Raw genomic sequence first — 19,522 nt, forward strand, 5'->3', positions numbered from 1 at the left:
CCCACTGGACAGGTGGTGAGGGGGACGATTGAAGGAAGGAAACAAACATGTAGGGGCAGTGGATAGAGTGTGAACCAGCTTGAGCCCCCCATCACCAGAAAAAAAACCAAAAACCTGGACTGGCCAATCAGGAGAAAGACTCTGAGTTAGCCTACCATAATGCTCTCTGAGTGAACCCAAAATGCCCCTTTCTGTGTCAGCTAGATGAAGCTGACCAGAAGCATTCATCTGTTATGACTGATAAGGATTAGGCGCTTGAACATTACACTATCTTGAATAATGGGACTTTTCTTGATATTTTATGGGCATTATCCTGTTATGACATCCATGTTTTATGATACTCCCATGGTTATGGGTGACAGATATGGAAGCTATAATTTTGGCTGACAGAGACATCCTGAGTTAGATAAAGGATCCTTATTCTATGGATAAAAGTGTCCTCTAACTGGCCTTTCTTTGAGCTCAGAATTATTCTGACTCCCATATATGTATATTTTCTCTAGCTTAAAGAGGATAAATAGCACATATACAACCTAATTCCTTTATCTGTCCTTTTAGACCAAACTTTTAGAGGTTGACAAGTGCCAGGCCTGGAGTCAGGAAGACTCATCTTCCTGAGCTTAAATCCAGCCTTAGACATGTACTAGCTATGTGACCTTGGGCAAGTCACTTAACCCTGTTTGCCTCAGCTTCCTCATCTGTAAAATGAGCTAGAGAAGGAAAGGGCAAACCACCCTGGTAACTCTGCCAAGAAAACCCCAGAGACACAGAGTCGGACACGACCGAAAAAACGACTGAACAAATGTGCCAGGCAACTTACAAATATTATCCCTTTTGATCCTCACAACAACCCTGGGAAGTAGATACTGTTATTATTTCCGTTTTAGAGTTGAGGAAACTGAGGCAAACAGAGGGTAAGTGATTTCTTGTTTATTCATGGATTGAGGCAGTGGATTGAGGCAAACAGAAGTAAAGTGACTTGCCCAGGGTCACAGACCTGGTAAGTGTCTGAGGCTGGATTTGAACTCGGGTCTTCCTGACTCCAGGTCCAGAGCTCTATTGCCTGCCTAGATAGAAGGGAAGTAGAGCCATAATGAAGAGTACTTAAATGTCAGGCTAAGCAGGAGGTGGCATTTTATCCTAGAGGCAATAGGGAGCCACCGAAGGTTTTTTGACCAGAGGAATGACACAACCAGATCTATATCTTTTCGAACGCTGTTTGACAGCTTTGTAGAACATAATTTGGAGAAGGGAGAGCCCAGAAGCCAGGAGACTAATTAGGAACCGATTGAAAGTCAAATATAAATTATTTTTGGGTTATCTGTTATCTATAGTGTGAATGCCTAGGGCTATCTCTAAGGTAAATTACACCATTCGCCAACTTCTGAGTCTATTTAAAAGAGACAGCTTAAAATAGAAAAGAGCTGCTCAAGGTACAGGTGAGTGAACGGGGCAGGCAGAGAGGCCCCGGGGGTCTTGGGTCAACCTGTGAAGCAGTTACAGCCTCTGGTATGTGTAAGGAAGACTGGGTTTTGTTTTTTTTTCCTGTGGTGGCAGGAATGCAGAGCAAAGGTCACTAGCTCTTTCTCTCCTCCCACTAAGTACCCCCATTACTAAGTACCTCATTGAGACTTCCTGAAGCTTCTGGGCAATTTTGTGGTATAAGCACTAGCTGCCCAAGGTATGTTGATGAGAAGTGGAAGGATAAATGAAAAGTGATGTATGTGTTTAGCCCCAGCATCAGAAAGGCTTAATTAAAGGGGGAGGAGAGGCAGCTCAGGTCCTACAGTACCTACTTCCCAGGGCTGCTGTGAGGATCAAAAGGAATAATATTTGTAAGTTGCCTGGTACATTTGTTCAGTTGTTCTCTGGTCGTGTGCGGCTCAGTGTCTTTGTTTGGGGTTTTCTTGGTAAAGATACTGGAGCGGTTTGCCCTTTCCTTCTCTGGCTCATTTTACAGATGAGGAAACTGAGGCAAACAGGGTAAAGTGACTTGCCCAGGGTTACACACAATTACAAGGCTGGAGGAGAGCAGCAGCTCCTTTCTCTCAACCAGGAATAATATAAAGAGAATTTATTCATCCTGACCCAGCTAGGAGTAGGGACCCCAGTGTTCCTCTGAAGGAAAGAGGATGAGGGAGCAAGGCCTTAACAATTGCTTGAGAGGAATTCTTTTGTGTACTGGCCAAGTATGGAAGAGCTAGGGATATACTGATTAGCCTGCAGGCATGTTGGCCCAGGATGGTCTCCCGGAGTCAGGAAGAAGCAACCGCAGAAAGAAATGTCAGTAACAATTCTGTGGAAAAGCAGTGCCTGTTAGCTTCGGTGTGAGAGAATTGCAGCAGAAAGCAGGACTTGAACAAATAATGGCAGTAGAGAGGAGCAAGGGGCACTTTGGGACATCACCAAGGGAGCTTGCTACTTCACCTTGGAGATTTTCTCAAAATTGTATTTCTTCCCACTGTGAGAGATTGTATCCTTTTTGTGTGGGTGGGGCGGAGGAGCAGACTGAGATTGAGTTGATTGCTTTATTCTCTTTGTTCTTTACTTTTCTATTCTGTCTCAATTAAATGATCTACAATTTAATTTATGGTTCTTGTTTGCTCTGAGAATATGCCAAATGGGGGCTGGAGTCATACTTGCATAATTTTTTATTACCAAAAATATCCCATGCTGAACCTGAAATAGCAAAAAGTTCAGGAGATTCTCATGATAGTGGGAAAGTGAACAGTTCCCCTAGAAATGTATGCTCCAAAGCGGGGAACTATGCGATGTCTCTCTAGTTTGGTCCTGGAGCTCTCCTTGCTGTTGTTACTCTATGTCACCTTTAGCATTTGATGCAGCGCCTCCCTGTGCCTTCCAAACTGCCATTCACTGCTTCTTTTCTGAATTGCTTCTAAAAATAATAATAGCTAACATTTTTATAGGCCTACTATGTGCCAGGCAATGTGCTAAGCACTCTACAAATATCTCAGTTGATCTTCACAACAACGTGAAATAGGTGCTATTATAATCCCCCTCTTACAGGTGAGGAAACTGAGGCAGAAAGAGATTAAGTGACTTGTCCAGGGTCACAGAGCTGGTAAGTGTCTGCAGCTGGATTTGAACTTAGGTCTTGATGACCTCAGGCCCAGCTCTATTCTCAGCACTATCTAGTTGTTATTTACTGAAGTTGTCATGTGCCTATGCTTACTATTTTCACCTCAAGGGGATTATGACTCTTATAAGACCACTCTTAACCAACAAACCCAAGGCTTATCAACACATTTTTTTTATTTTGGTGAGGCGATCAGGGTTAAGTGACTTGCCTAAGGTCATACAACTAGTAAGTGTTAAGTGCCTGAGGCTGGATTTGAACTCAGGTCCTCCTGACTCCTAGGCCAGAGCTCTATTCACTTCACCACCTAGCTGCCCACACATTTTCAATTCTTTTATTAGTCGTGTCTATATACACCACTCTTGACCATCACACAAAAAGATTGCTTAGATGTCAAGATCTTGCTTATTCATGTACATCATACCTCCTTCCTACCCCCCCTCCCAAAAAAAAAATTCCAGTGTCCTCACTCCTAGCTGGCTCAGGGTAAATAAATTGATTTCTTCTCCTTGACTCAGAGTACCGGCTTTGAGCTTCTCTGCTCTCTCAGCATACACATGATCTACACTTCCGACTGAGTCTTTCTGAGCCTGGGAATAAATGCATGCACAACTTCTCATTTACTCTTTGAACGACAGCAGCTAGTGCTCAACCATGCAAATCACCTTGTTTCAACCAGTCTCAAGGAGACATTAACACTGGAGTGCAACAGATGAAGCTGATGACCTTCACCCTGCAATCCTACTGGCCACAGCAAACAGTCCCTGCACCCTTTATATATGCACATACGTGAATATTTCAGGTCCTTTTTGCATGTGCATGCGCGTGCGCATGCGCGCGCACGCACACACACACACACACACACACACACATACACATGCATACTTCCTGTCTCCTTGAGTCACTACTGTCTGGTCTCAGCAACATTCCAAATCTCGTAAGGAGGTCTGAAGAACTTCCAATGGCACTTGGGATCCAAACTGAGTCACTGAGTGATTTGGGAACAAACACATTCTATTCTTTTTTTTTTTTTTTTGGCAATTGGGGTTAAGTGACCTGCCCAGGGTCACACAACTAGTAAGTGTCAAGTGTTTGGTCTGAGGCCGGATTTGAACTCAGGTCCTCCTGACTTCAGGGCTGGTGCTGTATCCACTGTGCCACCTAGCTGCCCCCATTCTATGCATTCTGGTAGGAATCTCTATCCCTTCTCTTTTTCTGTCTTTACTGATCTGTTTTTCCTGGAGTCTGTGAGATGGCACAATGGATGGAGCACTGGACCTAGAGTCAGGAAGAATTGAGTTCCAATTCAGCCTCAGATACAAGTTGTATGGTCTTGAGCAAGTCACATGATCTCTTTATGCCTCAGTTTCCTCATCTGTAAAATATGGGGTTGATAATAATAGCAACTACCTCTCAAGGCTATTGTGAGGATAAAATGAGATAATATTTGTAAAGTACTTCACAAATGTTAAAGTACAATGTAAAAGCTGGTATTATTATTATTATTATGTCCATGAATTTATCTTGTTGCCACTCATGATAAATCCTAGGTGAGACAGCTTGCCCTTCTTACATAGTACATTAGAAGGAATACTGTGTAATCAAAAGATCTGGGTTCAAATACTGCCTTCCCTCTTACTGTCTCTGTGACCTTGGGCAGGTCACCACTTCCTGGGCCTCAGTTTCCTCATCTGTAAAATGAGAGAGTTGGTGTCTGATGTCCCTGGTAGCTGTGGCTCTCTTGAAACTCTAAGTCACCTCTGGATTTTAATAAAGGATTTCTTTTTTGAGGCAGAGTAAACCTCTATATAAAACCACTACAGAGTTATCAATAGAAATGTCTGGAGCTAGTGATAAGCTTCCTAATCTTAGCTAGTTTCACCTGGAAATCAGGCCAGAGCCCCAGGCCTGTGAGATTATAGCAGTGAGAAGCTCACCCAACCATTCTTTCCTTCTAAAGCTTTGGGATCCAATTCCACTGCACGTGTCCTACGGTTAAAAATGACACCTACTTAGTTTATATCTACAGTATATAACTCCCCAACTCCAAATACACCAGAAATATGGCTTCCTTACACCAGCCCAGAGCAATTACTCCATTTGCTATGATTCCCTGGGGATGAATCTGTGCGCAGTAGTGCCACTTTATCAGAAATAATAAAAGTTTGGGAGCACCATATTCTGGGTGTGATGCTTCACTTGAATATAAAAGCTGTTGATGAAGCCAGATTTTAAACCAGCACCGGGTGGCCCTGACTCTATCCCAGACATGCTTTGTTCCTCCCTGGACCAATCTGCCAATCTAGCCTGTTCCATTTTTCCCCTTTTGAGCTGTAAATCCCCCAAATCCTATGGCCATCATGACCCTCTCCCAGAACTGCCTTTCCATTGCAGTAGAATGCCATTTTTGAACCTTTACCAAATGAAATCTCCCAAACCAGCACAACTTCTGTAGGAAGATGAGAAATGAAGGCAAAAAACTCTGGACCTGAGTTCAAAACCCTCCTTTGTCATTTACAATCTGTGTGTGGCTTGAAGTATATCATTTAACCTCCCTTGGCCTCCATTTCCTTATCTATAAAATAAGAGGTTGAACTAAATGGCTTCTTAGGTCACTTCTAGCTCTAAATCAATGATGATGATGATGATGATGATGATGATGATGATGTTACTGAGTCTTTCCATCTCTGATGGAAGTACAGTGGTGGCCATTCATAGGCCGATTCTGATGCTGATCAGCAGGGAAGCTTAATCTGCTCTATTTTTCCAACCTGCCCCTTCTTAGGAAATCTGGTGGCCCTCTGCTCCTGGAAGCTCATTATATTGATGCAGGACTCAATGCAGATACCTCAGCTTTAGCCCTTCTATAGCTCAGAACTCCAGTACTCATGTGATTCATTAGCCTCAGCCTCCCAAGAAGTAGGGACTACAGGAATAGGTTGCCATGCCCAGCTTTGATCCTATATTGAAAGGTTGCTCTCATTCAGTTTGCAATGTAGTATAGACAAAAGAACATTGGATTGGGAATCAGGAGACCTGGGTTCTAGCCCTAGTTCTGCCACCAAAATGCTATATGACCTTGGGCAAGTGATTTCCCTAGGCTGTTTCTTCCCCAGTCCAGCAGTGGGAGCAGGGTTAGACTAAATATTGTTGAAGGCATCTCATAGCTCTGTCCTCCTCCTATAACTATCATGATTCATTCACTCAATAAATACTGAGAACTTATGTGTAAGTCAGTGTGCTGGGTGCTATAAGGCACATGTGGGTGAATAATGATCTCGTTTCATATAACACTTTATGAACAGAAAATATTTTTATATATGGACTAATTTGATCCTCACAATTATCTTTTGAGGGTTATTGCCTCATTTTGCACGTGAGGGCACTGAGTTTCAGAGCGGTGAATGGAAGGGTTACTATGGTTTTCCAGTAGGGTAGGGGGTAGGGAGGGCTGAAAAGACAGACATGCAGAGCAGTGGCCTTAGAGAATCGAAGAGGGAAGGAAGATTAGGAGAAGAGATGCTGGCAAGGGTCGGAATTGGTCCAGAGTCCAGAGTAAATAAGAACCGCAGCTGATGGGCCTCTAGGCATTCTGAGAGCAGCTAAGGTGAGGTCTCAGCCAGGACAATGGCCTGCAGCAAGGTCTGAAAATTACAAAATTTATCTCTCTGTTAACTCTTTCCCCGTAGTCACCCTTGTGCAGAAAAAATCTAGTCCTTTCACATAACAACCCTTCAGATATTTGGTCCTGAAGACAGTGATCATCTCCCATCCGCCCCCACCTCAAGCCTTCCCTCTCCAGGCTTGACACCCCCAACTCTTTCCCGATCCTGCAGAGTACAATTTTCAGGACTCTCCCTCTCCAGCGGGGCGTGGGGCAGCAGACTAGAGAGTTAACTATTTTGTACTGGGTTTTTGAGCTGGGCAGCTAAAAAAGATCCTGGGTTTGTGGCCTCAAGCTGGAGGAGCGAGGAAGAGGAGGCCACAGCTATCCGCCCGACTCTCGAGACTCCTTCCTGGTTTGGGGGCGGGGGGGGGGGGATAATCAGCATACATTGTCTAGATAAACCAGGCCTTGGGCGTCCGAGCCTTTCCACTGTCCCAGTGCAGTGTGATGAAACAGGTATGGAGCAGCCCAAACTCGGCTCACCACTCTGGGTGCCTGGCCCCTATGTACCCATCTATACATCCAGACAGCCAAGTCCTGAGCGCCTTAGACCACAGGCTGCTCCTGCCAGCAGGCTGTGACGCAGGTTTGGAGGCTCCTTTAACGTGCAGTCCAGGTGGTCGCCCCCAGTCCCCATCCCCACTCCTAATCTGAACTGAAATATGCTTTGCAATCTCTCCGATCTCGTCACCCAGACGGCTGAACTGATGCCCATCTTTTCCACTGGTCCCTTCGTTCTAATGGAAGGTTTACATTTTGCAAGCAGCCCAGGCTGAGGGCGGGGGTTCCGCGCTGCGCTGGGCCCCCGCCCCAGCTCAGTGTATATTAAATATGCTTCGCTTGTCAATTTCTCGCCCGTACGTTTCTGCAGAGGAGGCGGGTCCGCCCCCTGTGCGCGCAGGCGCGCGCCCAGCCTGGGGAAGCCGCAGGCTCAGCGTTCAGTGACCACAGACTGGTTATTGTAGGTAAGGAATCAGATAAGAAAGTAATTTATAAACCTCTTTAAATCATCAAAATGCAGCTCGCGGAGGGGCTTCTCGGGCTCCCGGGCCTCGACTCCCCTTTTGCGTGCAGGGCAGGGGTTTTTGAGCAGCCCCCGCTCCGGCCTCGGCCAAGTGGACCGCCTTCCGTGGGCACGTCTTTTGCAAGGGGGGGGATGAAGATGTTCGAGAAAATCCCTGTGGAAGTGGGTTTGGCTGCCTCGCGGGGCGGGAAGGGGAGGGGGGGCTGGGCCTGTTTTCGGGGCGTTTTCTGGCTAACCAGGGAGAGTTTGGGTGTGTTGGTTTTTTTTTTTTAATGCAACCAATTAAGAGTTTTAATTAATGCAGAGGAGGAAGGGGCCAGAGAAGGCAGATTTTTCCTTTTCTGGAAAATGGGTCATTTCCCAAACTTACTTTTTTTCCCCCTTTCATTGATTTTTTATCTGGGAAAGGAAAATGAGATCTGTGTCGGGGGGGACAGGAATAAAAAGAATTCCGCCATTTTGATGTTTTAAAAAAAGTAAAGTGGTTTCGGGATGACAACGGCTCGGAGCCAGGGCTGCAAAGGCGGGGCGGGGGCGGAGGCTCCGGGTGGGCGAGGGCTGGCGAGCTTGGAGTTGAGCCCGGGGCGCCTGCACGGGCTCAGGAGCTGTCCCCGCAGAGCACGCAGGGCAGAGCGCGGCTGGAGGTGCTGACCCAGGGCCGGGAGCCTGCAAGGGGGGGGGTTGGCGGCTATCTCCCTTTGGCGGGGGGGGGGGGGAGGGGGAGGGCAAAAGAAGGGGAAGGGTCCCTGATATTTTTAGCGGAGAGAGGGATAGAAATGGGAGGGACTGAAGAGAAGACCAGATGTATGCTGAGCGATAAGAGCAGAGGTTTGGGGCCTGTCCACAGCCGGGTTTGAAGGGCCACCCCCCCCATCCTCATCAGCAAAAAGCACCGAATCTTTCCTGTGCCCCTGCTGTGTGGCCTTGGCCTTGTCAGCAGGTGAAAGAGTCCTGTAGGTAAAGGGACAGTATTTTCTCCACCAAATCCTGATGCATGGATATCTCTTCTGTAAGAAGATCAAAGTAAACTTTCTTTTCTTAAAATCCGGACTGTCCCAGAAACCTTGGGAACTATGGTCCCCCATTTGTGTTAGGATGCCGTCACTGCATTGTGAGTGCCCACAGCCTACTGGGGGAGACAATTCAATTCATTAAACATTTTTTAAACAGGCTCTGGAGGAGATACAAAGTTTAGAGAAAACAGGGACACTACTGTGCCTCTGGAGCTCATATTTCAATAATAATAATTATAATATTTATATAGGTCCTCCAGGCTTAAAACCTGTTATATAAAATACTTCACGACACTGGTTGAGGGGGGAAATGCTGTTATCATCCCCATTTTACAGATGAAGAAACTGAGGCTCCAAAAAGTTGTTACTTTGTAAACCAGTCATGTGTGATAAATACACAAATATGGCAGGTAGGTTGCAGTGGGGGAAAAAAAATACTGAATTTGGATTCAGACAACCTGGGTTCACATCCTAGGGTCTGCCATTTACTCTGTGACCTTGATTATGTCACCTAACCTCAAAGCCTTAATTTCTACCAGTGTAAAATGAGTAGTTGGACTTGAGGTCCCTGAAGGTCTGTTACAGCACTGAATCTATGATACTAATAACTAGAATACAAAATAACAGCAAATAATATATGATTAAAGCATGGGAGGCGCAAAGTAAAATGTTTTGTGAGGTCTTAGGACAGAACTGAGTCAATGTATCAGGGAAGGCTTCCTAGAATTGAACTTTAAAGGAATTTCCAGCATTGGAGTGGTTTGGGAGAGGCCCTTCTAGACTTAGGCAACTGGGAGCAAGGAAATGGGAAAGTAAAGGGGAACCTTAAGTCTGGTGCCTAGAGTACCTGAGAAGGGAGTAATGTGAATGAAGAGTGGCCCAACCCATCTTCATCTCAATTGTTTGTAATCTTTGCCTTCCTTCCAGGTCCAAGTATGACACCACTTCCTCCTGGAAGCCTTCCCTGATTTCACTTATTCCAAGATCCTGTTACTGGTCTGAGTTAAAGATAAATAAGAATTCATTTTAATGCATATTTATTGAGTTCCTACTTGATGCATCAAAATCAGGCCTCTGGTTCCTGCACTCGAATTCTGTATCTGTCAAAGCTCTGACAGTTGGCAGAAAAAGGTCTGTTTATTTTATTTTTATGCCAGCCTAATGGGGGTTGGGGAAAGAGATGGCCAGAGATTCCTAACTTCCCATTTTAAAAAATCTGTCCTCTGTGACTTTATTTAAAGCTAATTATATCTGTACAGCCTATCCCCCCTCTTGGGATAACATGTTCCATAAGTTGACTCCCTGCTGTGGATGGTCAGACTTCCTTTGCTTTGTCCTAAATTTACCTCTTTCAAGTTTGTGTTGAGCCCCCTTGAAGAATCTGGGATTTGATGAACAACTCCCTCTTCTCCCCATCACCCTTTCATGACTCTAGAGTCTCGACTGTCCCTCAAAGGCTGCCCCTCCCCATCTGGAAGGGGGATGAAAAGGCCTTGTCCCTTGGATGATGCTGTTGTACATTTTCTGAACATCCCCAGCTCCTTTAAGGGACATGGCGCAGTGCTGATGACCTTTGTTCTTTCCAACCCTGTTTTTTAGGTCTCTCCCCTCGAAACTTCCCCCTCCCCATTCCTTTGTATGTATGTTGTACTGATTTATCTGCATGTGTGTTGGTTCACCCCAGTAGAGGGTAAACTGGAGGCATGGGGTTTCATTTCTGTCTCTGTTTCCCAGGAATGTAACAGAGTGCTTAACATGTAGTAGGCACTTAATAAATGCACATGGAGTTACTGCCAAATCATAATAGCATAGATTTAGATCTGGAAGGGTTAGTCTGGTCTAACCTTGTCCTTTTATAGGTGAAGAAACTGAGACTCAGGAAAGGAAAGTGACTTCTCAGTTTATACACTGAGTTGGTGGAATAGATGAGATTTGAACTCAGTCCCCTCACTCCAAATTTGGCATCTCTCTCCACTGTTCCCCTCTGCCTCCTGAGAATCTGTTTATGATACACTTATCTAAACTGCTTGTTTGGGGAAGCAAATTACTTTTCAAGGTACCCGTGTACCATTTATACTTAAATGCCTTTCTAGAATGTTAACTAGTACCTTAGAAAAAAATCCATTCACTTAAAAAAATGAACAGTTTTCTCCCTGAGGGTAATTATTCTTCTGTTCTCTGCTACACAGTGTCCCTGCTGATTTGTAACTGCTTGAGTCTGATAAGGCTCATCCCCAGGGATGCTGCTGCTGCTGCTGCTAACTTCCCTAGAAACGTAGAGACCGGGTTAGAGTTGAATCAGGAACATTCAACAGCCAGGGCCAGGCTTTCTTCCCTACTGGGATTTTTGTGCCCCAGGAGCTGATCAGGATCTGCTTAGAAGTCAGAATTCCGTATAGCTAACACTTACAATTTATAAAGTGAATTACACATTTGTTTGGTCCTTGCCATAACCCTGGAAAGGAAGGTGCTATTACTATTGTCCCCATTTTACAGATGAGGAAACTGAGTGTGGGAGAGGTTTAGTGATTTGCCCAGGGATCACACAGAGAGTAAGTGACTGAGATAGGATTTGAATTCAGGTCTTCCTGTGTCCCAAGTCTGCTTATTCACTATCCCAAGAGCACTATCCACCGTGCTTTCTATCTGCCTTTCTTTTCTTGGGGAAGAAGTTTCAGTCTCTTTGTATTTCTTTTGGCTTCAGGTTAATAATGATTTGGGTTTGTTGGGACTTAGAGGTTTTTTTGTTTTTGTTTTTGGTGAAGGCAATTGGGGTTAAGTGACTTGACCAGAGTCACACAGCTACTGAGTATTATATATCTGAGGCCAGATTTGAACTCAGGTCCTCCTGACTCGAGGACCGATGCTCTATCCATTTCACCACATAGCTGCCCCTATTTTTTTTTTAATTTTTTATTTTTAAGCAATTGGGGTTAAGTGACTTGCCTAGGGTCACACAGCTAGTAAGTTTGGTCTGAGGCCGGATTTGAACTCAGGTCCTTCTGACTTCAGGGCTGGTGCTCTATCCACTGCACCACCTAGCTGCCCCTGCCCCTATTTTTTAAACACATATGACAAGGGTTGACTTCCTTGGCCTCCTGTTCGTGACACTCCCTGCATGGTGAGCTTAACCTTACCTGGCCCAGGCTGATGTAGCTCTAGTCTGCTGTCATTAATGGAGACCAGTCACTCTCTTCCCAATGCTTGTTGACTTATAGCCAGCTAGGCAGGCAGTAGGGAAGGAGATCATGTTGTAGGAAGGTCTCAGAGTCCAAAGGCCTTGGCCAAGGCCTAGCTTCACCCTAGGGGTCTGAGCAGGTTACTTCATAGAAGTCAAACCTGTGATTTCATTGGTATAAGGAACTCCCAGGTGAGAAAATTCCTTCTACGAAGCAGGTCAGCACCTTCTCCGCAACTTACATAGTCTTTAGAAGTTTTCTGTGGCACAAAGAGGTAATTGACTTGTCCAAGGTCACACAACCAGAAGTTGTCAGAGGTGGGACTTGAACTGCAGCCCTCTTGGCTTTGAGACTTTTCATCCACTCCACCATGGTGGAATCTGAAATCTAGAGGAGACCTCAGAGACCATCTGGTCCAAAGCATGCCTCCCTTTTACACTTTCTCTGACAATCACGCAGCCCCTTCCCAAAGACTGTCCATGATGGAGAGCCACAGGTCTACAGAGTTAGAATTGGAAACTACCCCCAAGGTCATTTAATGCAACCTGCGCATTTGCCAGGGTCACACAGACGGTAAGTAACATGAGGCAGCCCAATTCCATTGCTGGACAGCTCTAATTGTTTAAAAAAACATTCCTTATGGACATCTGCTTCCCTGTAATTTTCCTCATTGGACCTCAGTCTGCCCTTTGGGACCGTGCAGGACAAATCCAATCCCTCTATGTCTTAATAGTCCTTGAGCTGTGGAAGACTGTAATCACATCTACCTTCCCCCCAACCCTCCAACCCCACCCCCGCCCTATGTCTGGTCCCCTTCCAGCTAAACAGTTCTAATTCCCTCATGATGTGATCTCCTGCCTCCCCATCCTGACCATTATCCTTTAGATTTGCTACAGCTTTTCAGCATCCCTCCTGAAATGTAACCTCAGAGCAGGGTGCCTTGCTCCTAATTACATGGTGTCCAAGTACAACTAGTTATATCAGAGATTCTTCCTGTGAGTGTCTTTGTTCTATTGGATTGAATATTGAATATTGAATAGTATTCAATGCTTCTTTCCTAATGCAGAGCGGAGAAAACTGACTCTGGAGTCAGAGGAACAGAGTTGAAATCCTACCTTTCTCTTACCTGTGTGATGTAGGACAAATTATTTAGCCTCTCCGGGCCTCAGTTTCCTCATCTGCAAAGTGAGGGAGTTGGATACAATGCCTCCAAGGTCCTTTCTAGCGGTGCAACTATAATTCTGTAATATGGGTATGGATTCCTACCCTCTCCCTCTTTCCCCAGACCCAGGGTCTTCAAACAGTTTTGAAGGTCCCTATGCACACCTTTGCTTCGTCACCTGATCCTTGAGCTAGATAGGCCTGGGATTTGGAGAACTGGCCTGTGTGGATTTTCCCCAGGCAGGCCAGGGGGCCTTCTTGGGGCGGGACACCACTAGGCTGAACAAGTTTTTCTTGAACTCCAACATGCTGTGATAAATGTACCTATGGTAAGAGCCAACAGGGATGAGTCAGGCCCATCTTTGGGGAAACTCATTTTCTAGAGCTTAAACCTCTTCTTGGGCCTGCTTTCTGTTGAACTAATGGTCATTTTTCTGTTGGGGGTCTTATGTGTAGGTGGCTGGTGGGGCCCTTGTGTGGCCCATGGATGGGAGAGTAGAGATGGAGATGTTGAGGACCTTGAAGGGCACTGCTGCTGGGGAGGTCAGCGTCCACCTGGTTGCCAACGACAGCACTGGCCACCTGCCAGCCACCACATTCATCATCCCAGGTGCCCCTGGGCCCCAAGTCCTCAGCCAGCCTGGGGCCCCATCACTGCCTTTCCTCTGTCCTCCAATGACTCACGGCAGGGTGGGAGCTTAGAAAGAACCTCCCACTAGTCAGACAAGGAGCCACACATGCCAATTCCAGCTATGTTGTCTGACTTCCCTGAATATATCTAGGGTCCCAGTGCTCCTGGAATCCCTCTCTTTCCTCTGCTTCTGAGGTCCCCCCATCTCTACCAGAGGGGCCAGGGATCTGGGAGGCCAGCCCTGGGATGACCTGAGTTCACCCTCTTTGGGCTCCCTGAGTCCCTGGACGCATCTCGACTAGAGATCTCCAGGCCAGGTCTGGAGGACCCTTTCTTCCCAGACTTTGTCTAGTGGGCAAGAGGTGATTGGGATAAATGGTATTTCAACCCTGTGTGACAATCCCCACCAGCTCCCAACATGAGGGAATGTGGTGGGACATGGAGGAAATGGGGCTTAGGACATCAGTTTACGTCTCTGGGGGCCTGTTCACGCTCTATCTATGTTCTTCTCTCAGCCAACACCACAACCATCAGCCTCCCCACCAATACCTTAGAGATCCCACGGTTCCCCAGAGAGTCCACACGTGCAGGAGGATCAGAGCGGGTCCCAGGCAGCGAGCCTGTCACAGCCACGGTCCTCCCCCAGCTCAGTTCAGGACAGGCTGGCAACACTGTCCGAGTGCTTGAGTGGAAGGATGGGGCAACCTCCCTACCTGGGAGCAACCTACGGGTCAGTCAGTATGTAAGGAAAGTATCCTCAGCCACCATGGTGGCCACCATGGTGGCGGGGAAGCCTGGAGGCCTTTCTGAGGGAGGTGGCTAAGCCCACTATGGTGTGATATCAATGGGATACAATGTAAAGAATGCTGGCATTGGAATTAGAGGAGCTGGGTTCAAATCTACCCTCCTGACACAACACCAGTAGAACTGTGGGCAGGTCACCTAAGCTCCCCGTTCTCTGTTTCCTCATCTTTAAAATGAGGGGGTTGGACTAGGTGGTTTCTGAGGTCCCTTCCAGCCCTGAGCTATGACTCTGTGATCCCAACTTGAAAGAGGAAAGGCTGGGTAGAACACCTCTCCTTGTCCCTTATATGGCCCAGAGGAAGGGCAGAGGTGTTTACAAGGGCATTCTCCACATACCCCGGCCATCCCCCACATACTCAGTTTCTGAACCCTAGACTGTTGCTCTTTTTCTGGGAGCCCCCTCTAGGCCTTCTCCCCATCCCCCCAGGACCTTCCATTGCATGAAGGCGTCTGCCGGCATGAAGGTGGGAGAAGGGGGATTGTTACTCTTGTTAAGCCTGGAACAAGAGTGAAGAGGGCCGACTGGAGCCGACTCACCCTCCTCTCTCTCTACCAGCTGCGGATCAGTGACTATGGGACGCTGAAGGTGGTGGGCACAGACAAGATAACCTCCCCAGAGCTGCTCCGGGAAGACTCGGACCCTCAGGGCCCAGTGGGTGATGCTGCCTCCCAGATGCAGGGTAGGGCATTCCCCAGGCTGAGTTCTGGGCCTCGGGCCAGAGAAGAGGATAGAGGCTCTGTCTACCCCTAAGCAGGGGGTTTTTGTGGGGGTCCTTCCCAGGAAGGCTTGTGGCCCAGGTCCAGATTCCCTTTTCCTGGGATCCATTGTTATTGGGATCCCCCTGGGCTTAAATCAGAGGTCCAGGGTGGGAGGGGCGGGGCGCATTTGGGGGTGGGGTGAGTAGAAGGGGAGGTTGGGCAATTGAATTCAAGAGCTCTCCAAATTCACCTTTTACCCTAGAGGAGGGAGGGAGGCAGAGACACCTGTGGGTTGAGGTCCCAAGGACCAGGAATGGAGTGGGGAGCTATGGGACCCTAACCACCTCACATCCTTTGGTCCTGATGTAGAATGCCCTCAGGGGCGCCAGGATGAGGAAACTTTGGGCCATTGCCACATGTGTGGGCGTCAGAATGTATCAGGGCAAATCAGGGGTTTCTGCAGCGAGCAATGCCATCGACAATTCAAAGAACGGTAAGGGGAATGGGGACCTGCGGGTGGGGTAAAAGGCTCCCCCATCTCAGGCTGGGGAATACGAGATCCCTTGGCCTGTAGCGCCTCTTTGAGTGGGAGGCTTTTCAGGGCCACCAGGGAACCTTTCAAACATCTATGTCATCAGCCAGAGATTGCCCCCAGCTCAGTGGTTAGGAAACCAAGGCCCCTCTGGCCTCCTCTCCCTTGTATGTGTGGTCTTCTCCTTTGGAACATAAACTTCTCAAAAGCAGGAAAATTCTACAAAGTATTTGGATCCCTGTGCTTAGCATGTAGTAAGTTCTTAATAAATGTTTTTCCATTCATTCATTCATGTTGACATGTGGTTCACTGGATCCTGGAGGGAGTTGGTTGAGATGGGTAGGAAGGCAGCCCCCGGTGTCTGTATTTTGAGGGGATAAGAACTCGAGACCTGGGGTGGGCCCTGTGGAGAAAGATAAGACCCTCATTTCCCTCAGGTCTCCCTGTTTCTTCTTTCCTCCTTCAGGTCTGTGATTGTGGAGAACTCGGGGGGCAGCACCAACACATCTGAGCTCCTGAAGCCTGTGAAGAAAAGGAAGAGGAAGGAGTACCAGAGCCCCTCTGAGGAGGAATCCGAGTCTGAACCTCTGGTAGGAAGAAAGGTCTGGGGAGATGAAGAAGATGATGAGGGTGGTGACCCAGGCGGGGACTGGAGGGCCCACGATGCCGCACGTGCCTTCGTCCATTTGTGAAGATACTTATTAGAGTCCTCGCTGTGTATGGGTCCATGGGCTGGGGAGTGGGGGCGGGGACAATTGGACCAGAGCCACCCCTGTTGTCAGGGAGCTGATAGCTTGGCTTGGTGAGAAGATGGGAACGTCTATAGGATGGGCATCCTCTGAGTCCTTGGGCTCACCTGAGTAACAGTGGCAGCAAAGTCTGTTGGAAGAGGACGTTACAGGCCTGGGTAGCAGCAGCTACTGAGGCACACAGCTCCTTCCTGAAGGGGAGAGAGAAGTGTGTGTGTTGGAGGTTTGAGGGTGCTGAGGACAAGTGAGGGTGGGGCATTGGGGAGGAATAAGGAGAGACAGGGTTGTCCAGTTTGCTCCCATGCTAGCGGCTGGGAGCCTGGCCTGAGCCCAGCACACCGAATGTGTTTGAGGCCTTAGTTTTCCCATCTGTGGCTGCTCACTGATCCAAAGCTCTTTGGGTAGTACATGTTTGAAAGCGCATCTCGGGGGCTAAGCTGACAAGTTTCACTTGGGGCAGAGACTTCAACCTAGAAACTGGGAAGAGGCTTATCTTCCACAGGAGAAACAAGAAGAACGGAAGAGCCTAGAGGCCGAGCCCACTGCTGACACCCCTGAAAGTGAGGAATGGAGTAGCCAGCCTGGTATGGTACCTGTGTGTGCAGGAACAGCGAGCCCACATGGGTGGCAGTGTGTCTGTAGACAAGAATGTTTATCATGAATGTATATGAGTAGATTTATCTGTTGTGAAACTGTGATGAAACAGTGCTGCACAGCCCCAGACCAGCTACTCGCAGCCAGGTGGCACAGTGGATAGAGCCCTGGGCCTGGAGTCAGCAAATCCAGCCTCTAACCCTTCCTAGTTGTGTGACCCTTGGCGAGTTACTTAACCTCTATCTGCCTCAGTTTCCTCAAGTAGGGATGATGTATGGGGATAAAATAGCACCTACCTCCTAAGGTTGTTGAGGATCAAATGAGATAATATTTGCAAAGTTCTTAGCACAATGCCTGGCACACAGTAGGTGCTTAATAAATGCTTATTCCCTTCCCCTTTCATTCCCATCTCATTACCTTATGTGTGAGTTGGAGGAGGAGGTGGGATTATTTTTTATAAAACTGTGTCTGGCTCTGGGTCTTCCCCATTTCCCACTTCCCACCCCCAGCTTCTCCAGGATGCTTGTTTCTCCAACCTAGTCTTTGGCAATCTAGCCTCCACAAGAATGGTTTTAATTGGTCAGTCAACACGCATTTCTTTTAGGTACTCACTGTGTGCCAGAAACTATGCTTACCACCCAGATACAAAGAAAGGCAAAAACAGTCCCTACCCTCAAGGAGCTCACAGTCTAATGGGGGAGGCAACATGTAAATAAGTAGGTGCATAGACAATATATACAGGATGAATGAAGGTGATCAGAAAGGGGGAAGAAAGCACAATTTAACTTTTTTTAGGAACAGAATTAAACTTCTCACATGAGAAACTATAGTTTTCACAGAAAGTCACATATACTCCAAGCTTCATCTATTTCATGCTATTCTGTTGGCTTACTTCAGGTTTAAACCTTCTGTCCCCCATTGTCCCCATGTGCTAGAAGTATCAAGTAGCTCTGTCCAGGTCCTGCCTGTCATTGATTGTCATCAGTTTGACAGGGTGGCACATGAGCGTAATCATCCATGACTGAGTGCATTGTGAGACTGCACTGCACTGGATGTGCGTTTGTAGCTTGAGCGAATAGGTACATTTGTTCAATTTTCAGAATTATGAAGTCCTAGGTAAGAAATAGAATTCCTTAAGATCATTGGTAGTATTTTCATCCTAGTTGCCAAATTAATGGTGGGGGCTTCAAGGGAGGGTCAGTTTGGGAAGTGAAAAAGCTGGTTAAGGTGGTAACTGAGGACAGAATCGAGATTTTGACCATGGCTTACACCATTAGGAATGATGGACCCTTGGCCCTGTTTGGAGCATTCCTAATGAGACCAATAAATATATATATTTGCCTGGAATTTACAAATATAAGCATGAGGGCTTTAAACTGAAAAAGGGAAAAAAATTACATACATATGTTTATATGTAATCTGCCAAGCTATATTGGAGCCAGTACAGTATTGTGGTAAATAATATCTAAGAACGAAGTTAGCACTAAAACATCTATCTGGTCTCAGATATCTATGGGAAAACTATAGATGATAAATATGGTGAACTGAAAAAATCCATACAAGGAAACAAATTCAACCTTCGAGGTATCATCGAAACTTGGTGGGATGGTTTTTCATGGAATATGGCTCTGTAAGGGTATACCTGATTCGAATGGAACAGAAAATGTAAGAGAAAAGTAGAATATTATTATGAACGTTGGCAATGACATAGGAGTGAAAAGCCAGCTGCCTGGTCCTCCAAGGCCATCAGCAGGAGCCATTTGTGTGAAGGCTGTTCATATCTACTGATTCTCCGTTCTGGGTTTTCCTTCTCCCGGATTCTTTTTCTTTTTCTTTTTTTTTTTTTTTTTGCTTAGGCAGTTGGGGTTAAGTGACTTGCCCAGTAAGTGTCAAGTGTTTGGTGTGAGGCTGGATTTGAACTCAGGTCCTCCTGACTTCAGGGCCGGTGCTCTATCCACCATGCTGCCTAGCTGCCCCACCAGATTCTTAACATATTGAAGAATGAATCTCTCAGCTCTCGCTCTCATACACTGATCACTCCCCTTGGCTTCATCCACAAAAGTTCATTAATTTAGTAAACAGTTTTCATTGAATTAGAAAAAAAAAACAATAAAAACAGAAATGTTAATTACTTAAAACATAGGCAGCATGTACATTCCATTTGAAGGGCAGCAAGGTGGTGCAGTGGGTAATGTGCTGGGCTTGGAATCAGGAATACTCATCTTTCCGAGTTTAAATCTGGCCTCAGACATGTACTAGCTGTGTGACCTTGAGCAAGTCACTTAACCCTGTTGGCCTCAGTTTCCTCATCTGTAAAATGAGCCGGAGAAGGAAATGGCAAGCCACTCTAGTAGCTTTGCCAAGAAAATTCC

The 19,522-nt window shown here is 46.8% G+C and overlaps 1 protein-coding gene across 4 annotated transcripts in view; it reads left to right on the plus strand.

Moving 5' to 3' along the window:
- The first annotated feature begins 7,671 nt into the window (after nucleotides 1-7,671).
- L3MBTL1 (L3MBTL histone methyl-lysine binding protein 1) overlaps nucleotides 7,672-19,522 on the plus strand; it is a 62,367-nt gene continuing 50,516 nt past the window's right edge. For all 4 annotated transcript variants that reach the window (XR_003569543.1, XM_027867130.1, XM_027867131.1 and 1 more), the window contains exons 1-8: nucleotides 7,672-7,729; nucleotides 9,729-9,932; nucleotides 13,598-13,751; nucleotides 14,288-14,502; nucleotides 15,133-15,256; nucleotides 15,645-15,768; nucleotides 16,274-16,397; nucleotides 17,059-17,140. Coding sequence is in view for 3 of the 4 variants with exons in the window: in XM_027867130.1 (XP_027722931.1) it covers nucleotides 13,625-13,751; nucleotides 14,288-14,502; nucleotides 15,133-15,256; nucleotides 15,645-15,768; nucleotides 16,274-16,397; nucleotides 17,059-17,140 (796 nt within the window). In the remaining variant the exon portion in view is untranslated. The remainder of the gene's footprint in view (nucleotides 7,730-9,728; nucleotides 9,933-13,597; nucleotides 13,752-14,287; nucleotides 14,503-15,132; nucleotides 15,257-15,644; nucleotides 15,769-16,273; nucleotides 16,398-17,058; nucleotides 17,141-19,522) is intronic.

The sequence above is a fragment of the Vombatus ursinus genome, unplaced genomic scaffold (assembly GCF_900497805.2).
Source record: "Vombatus ursinus unplaced genomic scaffold, bare-nosed wombat genome assembly UNPS02014785.1, whole genome shotgun sequence".
Lineage (NCBI taxonomy): Eukaryota > Metazoa > Chordata > Mammalia > Diprotodontia > Vombatidae > Vombatus > Vombatus ursinus.